Raw genomic sequence first — 18,761 nt, 5'->3', positions numbered from 1 at the left:
ATTGACATTAAAGTAATTTGTGTATCTATCAATAGAAAAGCTTTTTCTTAGGGGAAAATTATTAGGAAAACAAACAAAAAAAAGCCAATCACCAAACTGAAGATGCAATTCAGTCCATCAATAAAAAAACTCTACTGCAGTAACTTCTCTGTGACTGAGAGTCAAACAGTTACCATTCATGGCATCTCCTCCCTGAATTATTATTTAAAGTAAGTTTTTGTTTCTTTATCCCAAGTTAATGAGGAACAACTCTCACCTGTGGAGGAGGTACTGTTATTGGTGCAGGCATGGGGACAGGGATGGGGACAGGTAAAGCTTTGGGTATAGGTGACACTGGTTCATTGTGTGCAGCTTCTGCGCCTCCGTTCTGAGCTACTTCATTTTCAGACTTCTTGGGGATTCCCTTCCACTCTGTACAACACAAAATCCCAACAGACAAGGATCAGCTCAGAGGGAGCAGAGAGGTGAAACATGTTTGCTGATGTTTAGAAAAGGACCTAATTGAAACTACTCAAATAAGAAGCATTTATACATATTTCTGACAATAATAAAAAGAAATAATTAAAAAAATTGGACAGAATGACCCAACCCTGAAATAAAAGCTTCACTAACTGCACACAACTGAACATGCAGCACTGCTGTACCTGGACTAAGAGTTTCATTGTCCAGCATTCCCCCTTCACAGAAGCTTTCAAGATCTTCAGGTTTGACTTTGTCCCACGGTATGTAAGTCACACCTAATTCCACATCCCAGTACTGCTTGTAGTCTGGCTTTATTCCTTTATTCAGAGCCCATGCAATCTTGGAGGGGGAGAAAATACATGTAAGTCAGGCAAATGTTTCCATTTTAATGCATTTCATATTTCTTTCTCACAAAACAGCACTACCATTTGGGGCTAAAAGGCAAAGACAGTAACTAAAACAGTTACAACACTGAAGTAAGTTGTTTTTTTTTTAAAGCAGACTTAGTTCTTTTTCCTTGGCTTGAATTTTGCTCACTATTTGTAAAAATGTATAAAGCCAGTTTCTTCCCATGTTCCCCAGCCACTAAGATTAATTCCAGTTCCCTTTGGAGGACTCTAATATGTTGTTCTACAGAAGGAAGAACGTCACCAATTTAATGCATCCTTCCTTATTTATTAGTATCTTTGTAGGATTATCGTATGTAATGAAACTCTTATGAGACAAATATCCAACAGTGGATGAGAAAGGATGACAGTAATTCCAGCAGCTTTAGAAATCCTGACATTTTCCAAGCAGTACCTTGATGGATTTCTGGTTGACTTTGAAGTTCCCTCGGCTCAGTTTCTGGAGGGCTCTGTTGGCATCTTGTCTGTGCACCATGACAATGTAGGCACATCCTCTGGGGGGGATCATCTGGTTGGGGTTTAAGGAACAAAATTGGTTTTGCAAATAAAAAAGCAATGAACAACACACAAGTGTTCAGTTACAGCAAGCTGGGACATCAGAGGGTGTTCCAGAAGGGGCTATGGAAGTATGGAAGGGAATGTAATTTAAGAGGCCAAGAAAGCCACTATCTTCAGGAAGTACACATTTCTAATAAACTAAAAATTCCACAACTTCTGAAGTGGAAAGCTTTAAACTCTAAAATATGGCTGACTCTTGTATATTTAATCTTTTCAAACTGCTAAACACGTAAATGCTGTGGTCTGGCAATTAATTACCTCGTTGGAGGACACACCAATACCCCCCTTCATTCCATATACCATGAGCTGGCAGCTGCACCTCCACACTCGGGTCTATCTGCAGCTTTGGAATAATTTTTATTATTTATAATGAATTTGAGAAAAATCTCCTACGTTGTTTTACAAAATTTGGAGTAGGAAGAAAACTGCAGTCGCTCCTTTTTGTTTGTTTCAATGAAATTTTAACAGCTATTATTTATATATTTATATGTATGTATTTATATATTTATACATATAAAATATCCTTAAATACAGCTAAACAAAACAACAGTTCTGTGTTTATGGCTAAAATAACACCAGCTGAGGGTCCACATTTCTGTATTCAAACAAAATGGAGCAGATGAACTCAGCAGCACAGGATGTAATTCTGCAGGCATCTAGCTCTTCCTCATTCTCCAGAGAAGGCAGGATTTTTATGAAAATGGCATAATCTTCTCTGGTTTATTTGCATTTTTAAATTGCAAGAACCCAAAGCAACTCTGTTCTTTGTCTACAACTCAGCCAAACTAATTTGAGTCTACACATTAAAAAGCACAACATGCAGGAAGTGAGAGCTCAACTCTTTGGAATTTATAAAAATAAAGCTGTCTTAGAGCAGCCTGGAAACACTTTTTGTAACCAAGCATATCAAAGTAGCTCACACTGCAGCATTTATTACTCACATTGATCGACTCAATGGGGCCAAACTCTTCCAAAAGACTTCCAACGTCCTGCTGAGTTGTCCTCTTGTCGAGCTGTCCTACCCAAAGTGTGGTACTACAAACTGCAACAGAGAGTTAACTCAGGTTGGGAGAGCCATTATTGACACAAGTTCCTCTTACAGGACAGAGTAAGCAGCCCATTTATCTCACTTCATGCTGAATTCAGGGTAATAAACCAGCAACTGAGCTCAAAGTATCACACTGGCTGCACTTTAGCACAGCAACATTTAATACTCAGCCACGTTTTGCCCAGTAAGTGATACAAAACTGCAAACTGTGTCAGCACTAAGTGACAATCTGGGAGAGGTGCTGGCAGAGGCACATCTCACACCACTGCCAGGGAGCTTTCAGTGAACAGCTGCCAAGGCCCTGCAGTCCTTGTACACTACTGGAATTGTCACTCACCAGGTTTTGGCTTGTTAAAACTCTTCAAGTTTGTGTGTCTCTTACGTAAGAGAATGCTTTCATTTTACATGCTGACCCCGGAGAAGATTCCACATTCCAAAGGAATATTCAGAAGACAACTACTATGTTTGGTCTATAAACACAGGCAAAGCCAAGATTACTTCAGATTATTTCAGCCTGTGTTTTCCAGGTCAAAGCCCCCCTCCAGGTCTGAGAGACACACAACACTGAATAATTAGAAAAATTGTAATAATTAACAACTAACTCAACTTGTTATTTAATCTGCTTTAGCTTGCAGGTCTCAAAGGAAGGAAAATAAAAACATCGGGCTGCAACTTTTTCTTCTCATTTATAGCCAAAGTATTTCCAACTTGGAGATATTCCAAAAATGCTAAACTGTCTACTATGAGTAAAGGCAGTGCAGGGATGTGAATTTAAGTCCTACCAGCTTTACAGCTCAGAAAACAAGTCGCAGTGCAGTTTACTTTTTTTCTGTCTGGATGAATCTTGGAGACTCAAGGAAGAGGAACACAACAATTTAAAGAACATTGCTCAAAAGGTGGTAGTTACTGGTATTTGCAAAGTTGCATCCCCAATAAAAGGAAGAATGAACTTACCACTGACAGTTTCTGACTTGATCTGGGGGAGGCCCTTGGACCTGCGCTCCCTCTCCCGCTCCCGTTCCCGCCTCTCCTGGGAGCGTGACTTTGGGGAGTGTCGGCGCCGGTCCCGGGAGCGCGACCGGGAGCGCCGGTGACGGGAGCGCCGGGACCGGGAGCCAGACCTGGAGCGTTTCCTCTTGGGGGACCTGGTGTGAACCAAAGCCACGTGTGTCACATCGGGGAGCGAAAGGTTTATTGCTTCTACAAAAAAAAACGGCTAAAAAAGAGATTTCCAGTGAACTCTGCCACTGAAATGGGAGTTTATTGACAGGTAACTCTCCCAGTAAGAGAACTGCAGAGATAGCCAACTTCCCTCAGAGGGGAGATGACTTCCAGGGGTTCATAATTCTTAGTCACTAATCCAGCTCTCATTCCTGCACTAAAAGAGCTTTCACTGATTTACCTTGATGCAGATCTAGATCTCGACTTCCTGCTGTCAGAAACATGCCGTTTGCCCTCCTGAACAGGTGGCTGCTCCACTTCCATATCCTAAAATATGAAGTTGACTGGTGTTATGGGTGAGCAGCACAAGTATTTTATTTCTTTTTATGCCAAGACTAAATTATGTAACAGCACTAAAATTACACTGAATATTCAAATGTGTGAAATTAAAGAGTAACGTGGCTCTCCCTCAGAAGCCTCACCTCTGCTCTGTGTCACTGACAGGGAGAGGGTCCAGTATTACATGTACTTAACACAACCACTGAAAACACAGCATAGAAATAATCTGAACAACTCTTGTTTTCAATTGGCATATTATCTTTTTTCCATATTTCAGTCCATCTCCACAGAATATGATTATTCTCCTTAAAGTCAGTCGGTGGATCCTGCTGTGTCAAAGTTACAGGCAAAGTGAGGTTTACTACAGCTCTTCTCCAAGACATTACTAAAAACTACTTTAAGCCCTGTATGTAAGCACACTGTAACAAATTTGAAAAATGAAGCAGAAAGTCAAAGCAATACATAAAATGCAAGAACTTGCTTAAAAAAAAAAAAACTAATTCCAACACAGCTCTTCCTTCCTACCCCAAATCTTCCACAGCTTCCCATTCCAGAACATAAATGCATCCTGCCTAGACTTTAAATTTTAATTTAAATTTTAAAATAAATTGAAGTTTTCATTATATGACCCCAGCAGGGAACACCTAAAAAAGCCCTCTCTCGAAATGTACTGATTCAACAGAATTCTAGACTAAAAAAACTAATTACAAAGACACTCTTGAGAATTGTCCTTTTATTCCAAGTCAAAGCAAGAACTGATTTCTACAATCTGTGATGTCACAGCTTGGTACCATCTCTATTTCTCAGTTCAGGATTTCCTTTTCTTGGAACAAAAGAGGCAAATAAACTTTTTAAAATATATATATATATATATATACACACATATATAGGCTCATGAATAGACTTGCTCTTTGATTTCTTCTTAATAGCAGCCAGTTATTGAACCTACATATCCTGAAAACCCTTAGGAACCAAAGCATTTACTTGGATTTTCTTAAGTTGTTACAGATTTTGAGTCCATTTCCACTACATTCACATTCTACCAAGCCCTTACAAATTAACTTTTCCAGACGGTTTCTTCACACAAGAAGATTGCATTGTCAGAATTCCATGGCACAAAATATTCCTGAAATATGATGGAGACAGGAAAGGGAAGATGAGGAAGCAGAAAGCACACACATGCTGGTTTTGCCAGACTTGTCCTGGAGCCCCCCAGCTTAATCCAACCATGTCCCAATGGAGCCACCCTCACAGCCAGCTCTTGTCCTGGATATCCTGACACTTCTGCTCCTGCACAATCCATATACATTTGAAAAACACATGTCTGAGAGCATTTAAGTTACTTTGTTTACTGCAAAGGCTCCTCACCTGCTGATGGGGTTTCTGCATGTGTGACTCAGTCTGGACTGGAAAAGGAGACTGGAAAGTTGGCTGCACAGGTGCTGCTGGTGGAATCACAGGCTGAGCCATGGGTGGGAACTGGGGGGTAGGCAGGAGACCAAAACCTGGCATTTGCCCATTAGGAGGAAGTGGGACCTTTAGAGAATAAAAAAAAAAAAAAAATCCAGCTAGGAAAAGAAATTACATTGGCTTTCCCAGTTTGCTCAAGTTAAGTTGTATCTGTGCTCCAAAGTCACAATAAAAGACGGGGGAAAGATGAAGTAGGTCAAGCATTTAGATGTAGAAAACAATCTTGTTCTTCAAAGCCTGACTGGGACAAAGAACAAAGATATGTTTCATTAGAAAAATTGAGGGCTAAGCCACATTCACTCTTCACAATAGTAAAACCACTTCCTTATTTCTCCACCAAAGAAAACAAGCAAAAGATAGAAAACAGCAGAGAGGGACAAGGGAGAACCTGAAGTTACCTGGTGACGCATTGGATCCTGCTGTATTCCCATCATCCGCTGCTGGAAAGGGTCCATATTTGGGAGCTGAGGAAATACTGGCTGTTGCATGCCTTCTGCTGGAAACCCACTGAAACCAGGAATATTTTAGTGAGACAAGTCAGTACATACACAGATCTCTTTATTTTCCAGATTTCTATACACATTTACACAGCCCTGCTGTAATTTTAAACGGAACAAGTACCTCCACTATGATCCCATCTCCAACAAAAAAAAAAAAAAAGGAGAAAGAGTGGTTTCCTTATCTTTTTTCCACTCTAAGAGTAGTCCTTTATCACTTAAAGCAATGCTACACAAAGGTTAGAGCCTCCCTCTCCCCCCTGACTTACAAAGATCTCAGCCTATGGAAATGTTTCAGGAAGGTTGTCTGCCTTAGGCTAAACTTCTTCCTCTCCAGTTCCTCTTCTGGGAACAAAAGAAGCAACCTTTTTCCTCAAGGAAAATAAACTGGCTGTACTTTTGCTGTTAACAACCACCTTGGTTTGGGAGGAAATAGGGCAGAGGAGCACAGGATGTGTATCACAGCAGGATTACAGCAATGCCAATCCCTTCCTGATTCAACACACAGCATGGACAGTGCTCAGGGAACTCAGGAGGGCTCTGCAGGTATCAGGACCTGCCTGCAGGAAACTGAACTGGATTTCAGGAGGATACAGGAATTTCACGGTGATGGGAAATGGAGCTTTGCACTATTTGAAGACACGGGTGCCACAAAATTCTGCAGAAGTTCTGGACAGATCTGTTTTTCATAGAGAGAATGACTGAGTTTGTGTGCCCATACTGGGAATACTGGAATTCCACCTTCAGGGACATCTTGCACAAGTGTGAGGTGCTAAAGACAGAGGCTCTGAAGTGCTGCCAACACAACATAAACATGCCCAAAAGCCTCTGGCTGGGCAGGCACAAGCAGTGCTTATGTGTGACCTACCTCATCTCTCTGTACTCCAGAGTTCACCTGTACTCTAGGGAAAATACCACCAATTTCCTTCAAAGGCATTTTAATTAACTAGTACTTGTGAAACATAAAAGTGCTGGAGGTGAGAGACACAGTAAGAAAGCTGATGAGAGTGTTAGTGGTTCTGGTTTTGAGAGCAGGGTTTGGATGCAGATACAGAAAGTAAGACATAGGGCCACGGACTGAAGCAGGGAAAAAAGAAATATGGACTAACCCCGGCATTGAGCACCATCCAGCCTGTGCACTGAATGAGAGAGGGGTCCTGTGGAGAAAACTGGGATGTGGTCATGGCATTCCAGACTTTATCATAACGCACAGCAAAAGGGAAACAGGACTCTGAGCTCGTTTGTGGGGGGACTGAATGTTCGAGAACCTTAAGCCAATCTTCATTTCTTAATAGTTAAAACCATCAAAACGCTTGGAATAGCATCTTTTCCCAGCCAGCAAAGCAATCCAGCCGATCACTAACAATGCCCTGACACACTCAGTTGTGCAATAAACACATCTTGAAATCCAAGCTAAGCTTTTCTCTACAGAACACAGTCCTCAATCAGTGATGTTACATAAACCCACACCACATCACCAAAGCGAAGAGACATAAAAACCACCCCGCCAAAAATTCTTAACAGAAATTGTTAACAATGTTTTAAATTTGGGCTGTAGCAGTTAAGCACTGAGGTAACTTCGAATTTTAATCCACTTTCTAACCTAAAAATCTTTTAGAACAAAGATTTCTTAGTTTTGTTATGACACACAACTTACAAAGCCGGCTGAGACACTGAAGGGGAAGGAGCTGAATCTTCTTTCTTTGCATCTTCCGCTGCTTCTGGTTCATCATCATAGTCAAACCGATCTAGAAGTTTCTGAAAGAAATCACATTGTGCCCACTATTTTTTCTGTATCTGACAGAATTGGCAGGCAAAATATCTTTATTATCACAGTTTTACTGCATATCTAACAGCTCTGGAATTCAAGACAAGGTTAGAATGGGGGGAAAATAAAAACCTATGTTCTAATACAGAATAAAAACTGTCCAAAACTAGTTTTCTTCAGCTTCAGAAAATGCACAGGCCATAAAAGCAGGAAGCCAACCTCCAAATGGAAAAAGAGAAGAAACAAAATTAAAAACTAACAGAGGACACTGAGGTACCATGCCACAGTTGTGTTCTGGGGAGGTTCAACACAGAACAAACCAAGGCTTACTTTGTCAAACGATGTTTTCTGCTCAGGTGCTGGGAAAGCAGCTTTTTGCTCTGGTGCCTGAGCTGCTGTGGTTTTCAGCTGAGCAGTAATAGCTTGAACCTGAGCCATCACAGTGTTGTCTATGACCGGTGACTGGGGCTTCTGAGGCTGCTGGAAAGTCTGCAGGATTTGCTGAAGCTACAAAAACACAAGGTAGTATTAAGAATATGTTCTTATATAAACACAAAGCATCAAAAGAGTTGTAGGATATAACTTCTATGTCAAACCAGATTATGGCACAGGATGAATACCAACAACTTGACTGAACTAGGGAGAACTCTAGCAAGATCAAGAGTCACTTTTTAAATACTTCAGTGGCAAAATTCAGCAGATCCCAACATTGTAGGACTCAGGTCCTTCAGCACTGCAAGTGCTTAGTGGACTGAACAACAGCACTCCACATTTTCTTTCTTATATTCCACCTGTCCTGGAAACTTCGTAACTGCATCAATTCACAACTAACAATATGGGATATTTAACTGCATTTTCCCCAAATACCACAATTACTGGATGGAAGGGTCACAGATAATTCAAGTACTCTTTGACTCCACTGAAGACCTTAAGGAGGTTCTTCGCTTTGCTTCAAGCGGGGGATATTAATTCCATCATTTCCTCCCCTCGTTTCACGTAAAAGCTGGAGTTAGAAGGGAACCAACAAGCAGGTTACCTGTTGTCCTTGTGTTGTCTGGAACAGCTGAGCTACAGCTGCGAAGGCATCGGAGCTGGGCAGCTGTGGCACGGTGGGCACTGAGTTCGCAGTCACCTGAGGGGGCTCCGAGGGGACCTTTGCCGGAGGGGGCGGCGAACCTGAGGGATCCACAGGAGCAGAGGAAGGGCTGTGTCACTCCAGAACACTCACCCTGCTCTTCACCTGCCTCCTCTAAACGAGGGCCTGGCCACAAGCCCCTCTTTAACCCAAAATTCCTTATTTACACCACCCCAACTGCACATTCTGTTTGCTTTGCCATGAACTGCCCCAGCCACTGCCCACACCTGCACACTGTATGCACCAGGAAAGAAAAAAGGCCCATCTGGAAGCTGGTCCCACATGGAATTTTAGAGCACGGCTCCCTCTTTGTAAGTGTCCAAGTTAAGAACAGCTCTGACTCCAACAGTGTGAGGCAATGAGCAGCACTGTGTGATGGTTCTGGGCTCACGGCTCATCTGAAGAGCAACTGAGTTCCTCTTAACATTTTCTATTTTCTAGCAGGAACTGAACTTTTTCTGAGAATTGTGGTAATAATTAGAGGTTATTTCACAGGCAGCTCATTTTCTTTGGTAAGGTCTGTTCACGTGCCCCTTTTGCACAGGCACAAGCCACACCTGCAGCTGACGGATAAATCCTCCCACCAGAAAAATTACTTTTACTCATTCTTCCAGGAAAAGACTCCCATTTCCAGGAGCTTTACTGAAATTGAGATCACACTTTAGGACACGCTGACAGCTTTGCCTACATATGCAGCTTTCTCATTCTCTTTGCTTTACATTAAAACACCTATTTTAATAAACATTTTGCCAGTACAAGGTAAATTAGCAATAATACCATCAATTCCTCCACACTGTGAGCAAGTTACTATTCTTTAGCAAATTTGTTTTAATGGACATAATAGAGCTGTACAAGGAGTGACAGTTAAAGAAACTCCACAGATAAAAATATTTAGTTTGAAACACTAAGCAAACATGTTTGCCTTGCAATACCATCTCCTTTAAAGCCATTCCCCTGTTTGTACTTCAAATAACTCCAGTGTTGACAAGCAGCAAGCAGAGACAAACGTGTTTAATATTTTCCCAGAAGTGAAATGCAATATAAAAATACTGCAAAAAGGTATGTGGTTGTTCTTAAGCATGAAGTAACTCCCCACTTATTTCCTGTATATATTCAGAAGGATATTTTCTTGCTCAAGGGAAAAAAATTCGCATTTTTCTCTCTATGGGCTAAACAGATTGTATCTCACATAACGCATTAATATATTTATTATTATTCATTAGCATATTTATTTCAGGGCCAAATTATCCCCTCTGGTGCATGTGAATAATCTCACTGAAAATCTCTGCAGAAGGCAGCCAACCTGTTTGCCACCAGTGAGGACACACAGCTGGAAGGGTACTGCCCCTCACCTGTCCCAGCAGAATGGAACTGCACAGCCACCACGTTTCATGGGATACACTTCCCTAAACGCAGCTGGAGAGGCTCCCACTTGTGCTGCTGTGCATCACTGTTTTGTTGTCTGTCATCACCCCTCCCTCACTCCATTCCACTTTTCCCAGTCCTGCTCCAAGGTACACAATGAATAAGGAGGTTACCAGAGCTCAGCGTGAAACACAGAGTGCAGAGCCAAAAAACAGGCCCTCTGGAGAAAGAGGGAATTGTGGAATGTGTATTCTCCTCCACTGCTCCATAACCTCACTGCCAGCCTTTCATGGGGCACAAAATAGGTCAGTGCAGCACTGTGGGCAGGCCCTCCCTGCTCTGCTCTGTGGGTCAGTGCTTTCCAGCCCGTGCAAAGGCCCAGACAGAACTGCACTGTTGGAGAATCTGGATGTGAAACACCAGTTAAAGTGTCCCGGGGCTCACACTGAGACACCCACAGCTGCTGCTTTCAGGTACTAAACTGATCCAAAGAAAGGCAAAGCTCTTAACATGTAAGATCCCACTTTACTCATCTGGATTCTAACATTAAAAAATTACATCAGAATTGGAAAACAACAGACAAATAATTCAAAGCAAAAGAAAAAGTACTTGTTTAAGAGGGGACACAGAAGTCATCTGTAAGTGTCCACATATGTATGTGCACATGAATATCTGTGATACACATTTCAGGTATTTTCCAGTTAAGTGTTCACCAGGCACAGTATCAGCATTTATTCAAAATAAGTTCAGCTGCTCCACTTAATTTTGACAACAAAGGTAAGTTTATGGACGTGTTGCTGCTGGAACTAAGAGCAGGTGCTTTCCTGTGAAAGCAAACAAGCTATTGCCATTTGCCCTTTGAAGGCACAAGTTAAAACGTTCATTCCTACCTTCATTGTTAGTAGCATTCTCTGCCATTGGGGCAGTGGCACTAGTTCCTGCTGCCATATCCAGAAGAGGCTGAATTATTTCAATTTTAAATACTCCGTTTTTCTGCCAAAGGTTCAGGACACGGACTATTTTACTCTGTTGAAACAAAAGTAAGCACCAATGCTGAATCCAGCTCTCCTTATTCCCAAAGTCTTCTGTATGTGGAGAAGAAAGGTTTGAACAGCACACAACATAACCAGGCACACCAATTTAACAAACCTTGTGTCGTGACACAGGGCAGCAACACCTTTTACATGGCTAAAATTAAAACTGCCAACTTATTTTACTGTCTGCTTTAATAAAAAGCAATTTGTGACACTTTCCTAAAACTGTTCTGGCCAGTCAGAAATCCAGGTCTGATGAATAATCGAGGACATCACTTCAGCCCCATTTCTTCACAGATGGTCACCAAGGGTTGAACCAACCAACCAATGTGACCAGAAAGAGAAAAGGAAGACAAGCTGGAAAGCCCTAAGGAAGAGAGGGGCAATTACACCAGGAAACACCAGAACAGCACTTCAAAACCAGGCTGAGGATTGCTTCCTTGATTTTATCCCTAACCCAACCGATTCTGTGTTGACTCCAGAAACCATCTCCATCATTGCTCAAAAGATCAGGAAAGCAAGTGGGAAACATCCTCACAGATCACTGCAGAAGGATTAATTTAGAATCTCTGATTGTCAGCTGTTATTTTAAGCTCATTTCTTTTTTTCCTTTTGACATGAAGAACAACGCAGCTTTCAGGAACAAGCTGGAAATTAGCCTTTCCTTCTTTAGCCCAGCACTAAAACAATGTCTCACTAGTTGTGTTGCTTCAGTTGGAATATTCAGGCAGGTAGAAGTCAGAATACATGTTGTATTGCTGTCCTTTTGTAGGTTTAGTCATCTCACCTGCAGACATATAAGCTTCAAATACTTTTTACTTGGAATGAATTGATTCTGTCCCTTCTTGTTTCAACAATCAAATGTCTCACAGTGACTCAGTTATCTACACCCATGCAAATCCACCTCTACCTTCATTAGCTAAGTGATTCAAGAATTTTACAAAATGTTTGCTAAAATAACATCAGTTAGAGAGAAACCTGAAATAGTCTATTTTTAAATAAGATTTTGGTCTGAAAAAACAGTTAAACTTGAAAACAGCAGAATATCAAAGCAATAAAATGCTACCTCTCCAGAAGACCTGAAAATAGAATGAAGGCCAAAGAATGAGTAAATTTAATAGTCCTGTTTTCAGTCACATTAATCTTACAGAAAGGCTGTTTAAAAAAAAAGAAAGTAGGATTATCTTCAGACATCAACCACGGTTGTCGTGTATCTGCAGATCAGGCTTTTTGGTTTAGAAACTGGAAATCCATCAAAGCAAGCATGTTATAAATAATATTATTCCCTATACCAAGTAGCCCCATGAAGGAGATGGACAGCCTAACTCATTTATGTGAACAAAATGGTAAGCACAGAAACAGAAAGGAGAAGGGACTGCTCTTTTTCACCAAGGTATTAACCCAGGAGCTCCAGGATATCAGATTCAAAGCCTGAAGGTCTAAACGTACCACATTAGAGAACTACGAACATCAAAGCTTTACAAAAAGCTTATTTAGAAAGTTGGGGAAGAAGTCAGGTAGAAAAGGAGTATTTTACAGAGAAAAAGTGAAGAGGTGTTTTTCTGGAAACCAACTGGCAACTTCTGAAACATACTTGTCTTGGATTTTCCTGCCAGGGAACAAAAGTCATTTTCTGTTGGTAACAACCAGGACCATCAGGAATTCAGGACACTTTCTGAGCCTCTGTTCTATCAACAAGTACAGCAGAACTAAGAAAAACAAGGCCTTAAACCGGTGTTGGCAATGGAGAACAACAATGAAACCCTCAAGTACAGGACTAGGAAAGACTGATGAAACCAACACAATGATTTTCTTAGAAAACTTCTGTGAGCAGAACCATCACTGCCTACAAAACCACAGCTGCTCCTGCAACACCTCCTTTTTGTGGGAGACACTGCCTTCCAGAGGAAGTTTTCCTGAAGCAATCTCAAGAGGAAAAGCTTTTGGCACAGTAACCACACAGTGCTGACTGTCTGCACAGGCAAAGCTGATGAGGGTAGGCAAAATATATCTTTTAACTCCAACTTGCATTCAACTATCACCTTTGATCATCTTCCTCAGCCTGTTTTTCCCTTTCCTACAGCAACAGTCCCTCCCAGGGACAGAGAGAATCACCCAGTTCACTGTCCCAGGAGAGCAAACACCATGACCAATGCACAGCAGCACTTGAGGAGTGACAGTCATACCTTGTCTTCAGATGGACACAGATACAAATACTGGAATGTGGCAGTAATATTTTTAGAGAATCTTGGCCCAAAAACATCTTTGTCTGTTCCAAACTGGTGCCGGGACTGACGAACAATGGAGTCAATCACGTACAGCCCAGGGACTTTGTACTCTGGTTTGCACTGAAACACAACAAGAATTGTCCATCAGGCAGGGATATTCCCAGGAAATCTGCTCCTGGGGAGAAAGGGAGCACTGCATTCCAGCCTGTTGCTCTACATGCCCAGGCAAGCATGAAAACTGCCATTTCTGAAAGTATGGATTAACTTAGTGACAATTAATTTTAAGTTCAGTACCTCCAGTTTCCTCCCCAGCTGCTGGGTAGAGAAAAATTTCACAATTTGCTTCCCCTCCCATTAATGTATGATGGAAAACTAAAATGAGGTTATATATACAAAAGTGATACCAAAATGTATAACAAACCAGGATTTCCCCCCCTCAATCCCTGAGTAACAGAAGCCTTTCTGGTTATTTATTAGCAATATCTAATAAAGGATGCAGACAGTAACTTTATCAATAGATTTTTTTATTATTATTGTTTACCTTTTTGATAAACTTCTCCACAATCTGGACAACATGCTTGTAGAGCTGGAAAATAAATAACATACATTAGCATATCAGCTACTTGAACAGTGGCACATCATTCTGGAAGTGTTTTTACTCTTTTTGCTTATTACCGCTTCGGAAAAAGTACAAACATGGCAATCACATTCTAAAAGGCAGGATGTTACCAAGCTAAATTAATTAATTAAAGCACAGAGAAAAGGATTTCATGGGGGAGACCCAGACCCAAGGCATCCTTTCTGCCAGCAGTGTGGTGTCAGTGAGTAAGTGAAAGCTTTCTGGAGTTACTTTCTACGCAGGACCAGTGTTTCCACGTGCTAATAAAGTGCAGTTGCACCCTGCAACAGTTAAAATTTTACTTCACAAGAATCACAACACCCTAGTGGGTGTAGCATTAAAAAGCAATGACCCAAAAACAAAAATAAAAAAATCAAGCTGGCATCATCTCCCAGTCCAAAACCAAGAGATGATGTTCACCACCCACTTGTTTCTACACAACAGCCTTAACGCCAACCAGAATAAACCATCCCTGAGACTGGGAAATCCTGAATATTTACTTCAGAAGTGAAATAATAAAACATTGCTGCTGTTTACAGCTTGGTGTTTGTGCCTGTTGTACTTTACCTTAATAGCTTTAATGGCAGCTTTTGTGATGAGAATCATCTTTGCTCGGGAAATAGGAGGTTTCATCTCCATCAGTGAAAAGAGCTGAACAGAGAAAACAAACATTAGAAATGTGTTCTGAAGCTAAGGAATTCACTAAAAAAAGACATTTCAGGTGGGTGAGGGATTTTTGATATCCCACACTCTGTGTTGGCCACATTGCTGGCTGGCCCTGAGAGAACTTGCTATTTTACAAACCTATTTTGCTCTTTTACAAACTGCTGCCTTATTCTTCATAGGTCACCCAGAGGAAAGTTCATTCCTCAAGGACATTTTAAGTTGTTTATAGATGACATGTATGTGTCTGAGTGTGTATATATAAATATATATATATATATATATACACACACATCATAACTGAAAATAAGCATTAGCTTTACATTTCAGAGATGAGGGAAACTAAAACTGGCACACGGAGTTGGGGAATCATCCATGAAGACATCTGGATACACTTTCCCCAGGATCCCAGCACCACCTGAACACTGTGACATGACATTCCATCCGTGTGGAATGTTTTAAAAGAACAGGGAACTGAGGGATTTGGGGAGATTTGTTGTCAGTTACAGCCTGGCACTCACACGTACACACACCAGAGACCCCAGGCTCCAATGCACATTGCACTGCTCTCCAGATCCCTCGGGATCCCTCTCTGGATCTGCAGTGAATTCTATCAGCTCCACAAGCTGTTCTTGGAAATTCTCACTGCAAAATAACCAGCTGCCAAAACCACCCCGTGCACTGCACTGTGTTCTTATGGCAAAACCACACTGAGATCTGCAAGGCTTCTACACACACAGTTGTTTTTACCTTGAAATATTCCTCACAAATCATAGGGAAAAAAATTGCTTTGTGTTACATAATTTCACTTTGCCCTTTACAATAAAGAAAAAGTTGAGCCCTTGAACACTAGTCAAAAGTGTCATCAATTATGTGCCAAAAAGCAAAATAAGAGAATACAAGTGTCTTCATTCGTCATTGTTATGGAAAGTAAGATGTCATTTAAAAATTTCTTCTACTTCTAATTTTAATTGATTTAAGTTCCAAGATACTGGTGAAGTGACCAAGTTACACAGATTTATTCACTGTCTCGGTCAAGGAAAAAAAATCAATGAAGAAGACAAAAAAAATTGGCCAAATAAGGCAAGTAATTTGCTAACAAGGCTTTCAGCGGGACAAAGGGAGGCCTTACACCTATAAAACACAGAGAGCTGGCAACAAGGTATTTACTTTCTTAATTCGATTCCTATTCCAGGAGATGTGACAGAAGAAAAACTGTCGTTCAAGACAGTGGTAGCCAGATGCCTTTTCCAGCACCAACACAAGACCATGAATTCTCATTATTCATCTCCATAAAATGCCAGTTCCAATGCCAGAATGTTGGACTTTTAAAGCCATTTTAACTGTTAAACATATTTCAGCTTGATGAGAAATCACAGCATGGACAAATAAAAACCGTCAGATAAAAGATGGAGAGGGGGGTCTGTGAGCTGACTTGGTTTTAAAAACAAATCTTGTTTTCAATTGGGATTTAATTGCTTTAAAATAAGTGCAAAGACTCTCAATGAACTAAGTCAGTAATATTATTAAAACTGAGGAAAATCTGTTTTAAGCTGTAAGGAAAGGGGAAGAGAAATCGAAAGCCCAACACCCACAACGAAGCACCAGAAGGCTCAAAAACAGACGGAGGAGGAAAAAAGCAGCCAACATTAAGACAGGCATTCCATATCCTTTCCTTTGCACATGGAGAAGCAACTGGTCCTCCAGCAACAGGATCCAGTCCCATATAGTCAGAACAAAGGAGCTGGTGTGAAAGCAGCACTTTGTATTTCAGGAACACAAGGAGAGACCCCCCAGGAGACTGGGAGGGCTCAGAGCAGGGCCCAAGGTAACAAGAAACAAGGGGCAGCAAAAATATAAAGAGAAGTATCTTTAAAGTATCCCAGGTTTGACACTGCAGTTGGGGGAAACACGGAAAAAATAAAAATCCAAGGAGAAAAACTGCCAGGGAGGACAAAGGCACACATACATATATAAATACACCTACAGTACATATATGCATGTGCATGTGTGTGTATATATATAAAATAAATCTATTTGCCCTCTCTTCACCCTCCCCATCACCATCTCTTGGAATTTTACAACAAAACTTTCCTACTTTTTTCAAGTTACCTGAAATCTTCAAATATCAAATGACTAATGCTGATTTTTATTTAATTCTCAGTATTGGTTAAATGTGTCTACACCACGTTTTAAACACAGGTAAATCTAAAATTTAACACCCTTACAAGTCCCTCATGGTTTTTCACTGGTAGAAGGGGGAGCTGCTCAGTAAGCCACCCATGAATTTCCATTTCCATACGTTCAATTAGACTGGGATCTTCTTCCACACACATTGCCCAAAGCAATACACCAAAAAAACCACCCTTATTTTCAGAGGATTGTTCTCACAATAATAAATCCAGTTCCTCAAAGGGCACCGTGATCAGCTCAAGGAACAACCTGAACACAAAAGTTTACACTATTTAAAAAAATCATTGTGATGGATGCAACAAAGGCAATGAAAATCTGTGTCTTGAGAGCATTTCCCATGTCCTGCCTCACAACAGGAGCCTGTCCCTGGAATGCTCTGACCTTCTGCTTTCACTGACCATAACTGCAGGATCCAAGGATGTTGACACAAAAGAAGTGGAGGTATTCAAGAGCCCACTAAACTCCAGCCACAATACACAATATTGATTTAAGAGTATTTCTGGGTACTTTTCACAGCAGCACGGAAGGAAACTCTAAAGTATCTGTAAAGTAAAGAGCTTAAAAGGCAGAAAATTCACCTGTTCATTTTCAGGCTGATAAATGCTATTTAATAACAAAGGGGAGCTATTCATTAAACCATGGCAGGACAGCAAAAGGGAGACTAACATAGTGAGCCCCGAAATGAAAACTGTATGTGAAGTACAGAAGCACCACAGAAAACACATGGAAGAAGTGAACCAAGACACCTTTCAACTACAACTGCGCCCCTGCTCCAGCTCAGGAGGTGCCAGGAGGGGTGGGAAACAGGACAAGGATGATGATGACCTTTAGTTCTCAGCCTTTTGAGCAGCAGATTATTAACTCCTGTCATTCTACAGTTAATGCCCTTTGCTGGTCTATTTTACATAGGAACCTGAGAACCACTATTTTAAAATTTACCGAGCTTGATGTACCATCTTAAGTCTATTGATCTGTTTTAAGCATGAGATAACCCAGTAGGAAGGTAAAAATACCTTTTAGGGTTTGAACTGGCTTCCCTGGCTTTGCTCTCTTGCTGAAGTGCCTCTGCCATAAAAAGGTCTCTTTATTTGCAAATAAAGAGCTACGGGTCTGTTTTATACACTCATTAAATCAACCCCCCCAGCACAGCAGCAGCACAGAGAGAAGCACCTACTAAAACAAACACAGTGTTTAGTGATTAGTGGGTATCAAGCACTCAGGTCACTGTCAGGACACCTCATTCAACCTCTCCTTCTCCAATTTCCAGAGCAGTCTAACACGCCCTCAATGATTCAGTCGAGCCTTAGGTGTCCAAAAACACTTCCCAAAGCAGGCTTCAGCCACAATCTGTGCATTCATTCACCAGCTTTTGGAATGTGTTTTATTTATGCATTTAGAAAACACAAGACACGGCAAATCACCGGACACTTATGGGTATATAATTGTAGTTACTTGTTTGTGTGCCTACAGAAGCAAAAGCATGATGGAAGACACGACCAACAAGCACAGACACTACACTATTTTGTTAACAAAACTTTAAAAGGGCAGATGTTTTAGAAAATCCAAAGGAATTCTGCTGGCCCTGTACATTTTCCTTCCCCTAAAGAACTTGCTGCTTCCTGTCCTCCTCAGGTTCTTCCTCGAGCTAAGGAAAGGAGAAAGAGCTTAGCAACAGATCATTCCCTATCTCAGATGATCAGCTAGTTTTAAATGCTCGACCACTAGCATCAGGTGCTGCTGGAGGTAAGAGATCACCATAACAGCCACAGCTGTCAGGCTGTATTCTTGGGAAAATAAAGTGACATTTAGATTTG

General features: G+C 41.1%; 1 protein-coding gene across 2 annotated transcripts in view; it reads right to left on the bottom strand.

Annotated features, from left to right (window-relative positions):
- SCAF4 (SR-related CTD associated factor 4) overlaps positions 1–18,761 on the bottom strand; it is a 29,890-nt gene that overhangs the window by 7,517 nt on the left and 3,612 nt on the right. Inside the window, exons 2-17 of one of the 2 annotated variants that reach the window (XM_051779495.1) lie at positions 14,659–14,742; positions 14,014–14,058; positions 13,431–13,592; positions 11,101–11,236; positions 8,747–8,886; positions 8,041–8,217; positions 7,600–7,700; positions 7,052–7,099; positions 5,844–5,952; positions 5,344–5,511; positions 3,878–3,963; positions 3,430–3,620; positions 2,369–2,469; positions 1,264–1,377; positions 645–801; positions 257–411 (exon numbers count right to left, since the gene is read on the bottom strand). In XM_051779495.1, the coding sequence (XP_051635455.1) occupies positions 257–411; positions 645–801; positions 1,264–1,377; positions 2,369–2,469; positions 3,430–3,620; positions 3,878–3,963; positions 5,344–5,511; positions 5,844–5,952; positions 7,052–7,099; positions 7,600–7,700; positions 8,041–8,217; positions 8,747–8,886; positions 11,101–11,236; positions 13,431–13,592; positions 14,014–14,058; positions 14,659–14,742 (1,974 nt within the window). The remainder of the gene's footprint in view (positions 1–256; positions 412–644; positions 802–1,263; positions 1,378–2,368; positions 2,470–3,429; positions 3,621–3,877; positions 3,964–5,343; positions 5,512–5,843; positions 5,953–7,051; positions 7,100–7,599; positions 7,701–8,040; positions 8,218–8,746; positions 8,887–11,100; positions 11,237–13,430; positions 13,593–14,013; positions 14,059–14,658; positions 14,743–18,761) is intronic. The other variant, XM_051779497.1, reaches the window with a different exon arrangement.

The sequence above is a fragment of the Manacus candei genome, unplaced genomic scaffold, assembly GCF_025592945.1.
Source record: "Manacus candei isolate 608988 ecotype Guabito, Panama unplaced genomic scaffold, ASM2559294v1 h1tg000014l, whole genome shotgun sequence".
NCBI classification, from domain to species: domain Eukaryota; kingdom Metazoa; phylum Chordata; class Aves; order Passeriformes; family Pipridae; genus Manacus; species Manacus candei.
The sequence above is the reverse complement of the archived record's forward strand: the minus strand, read 5'-3'. Positions and strand labels throughout refer to the sequence as shown.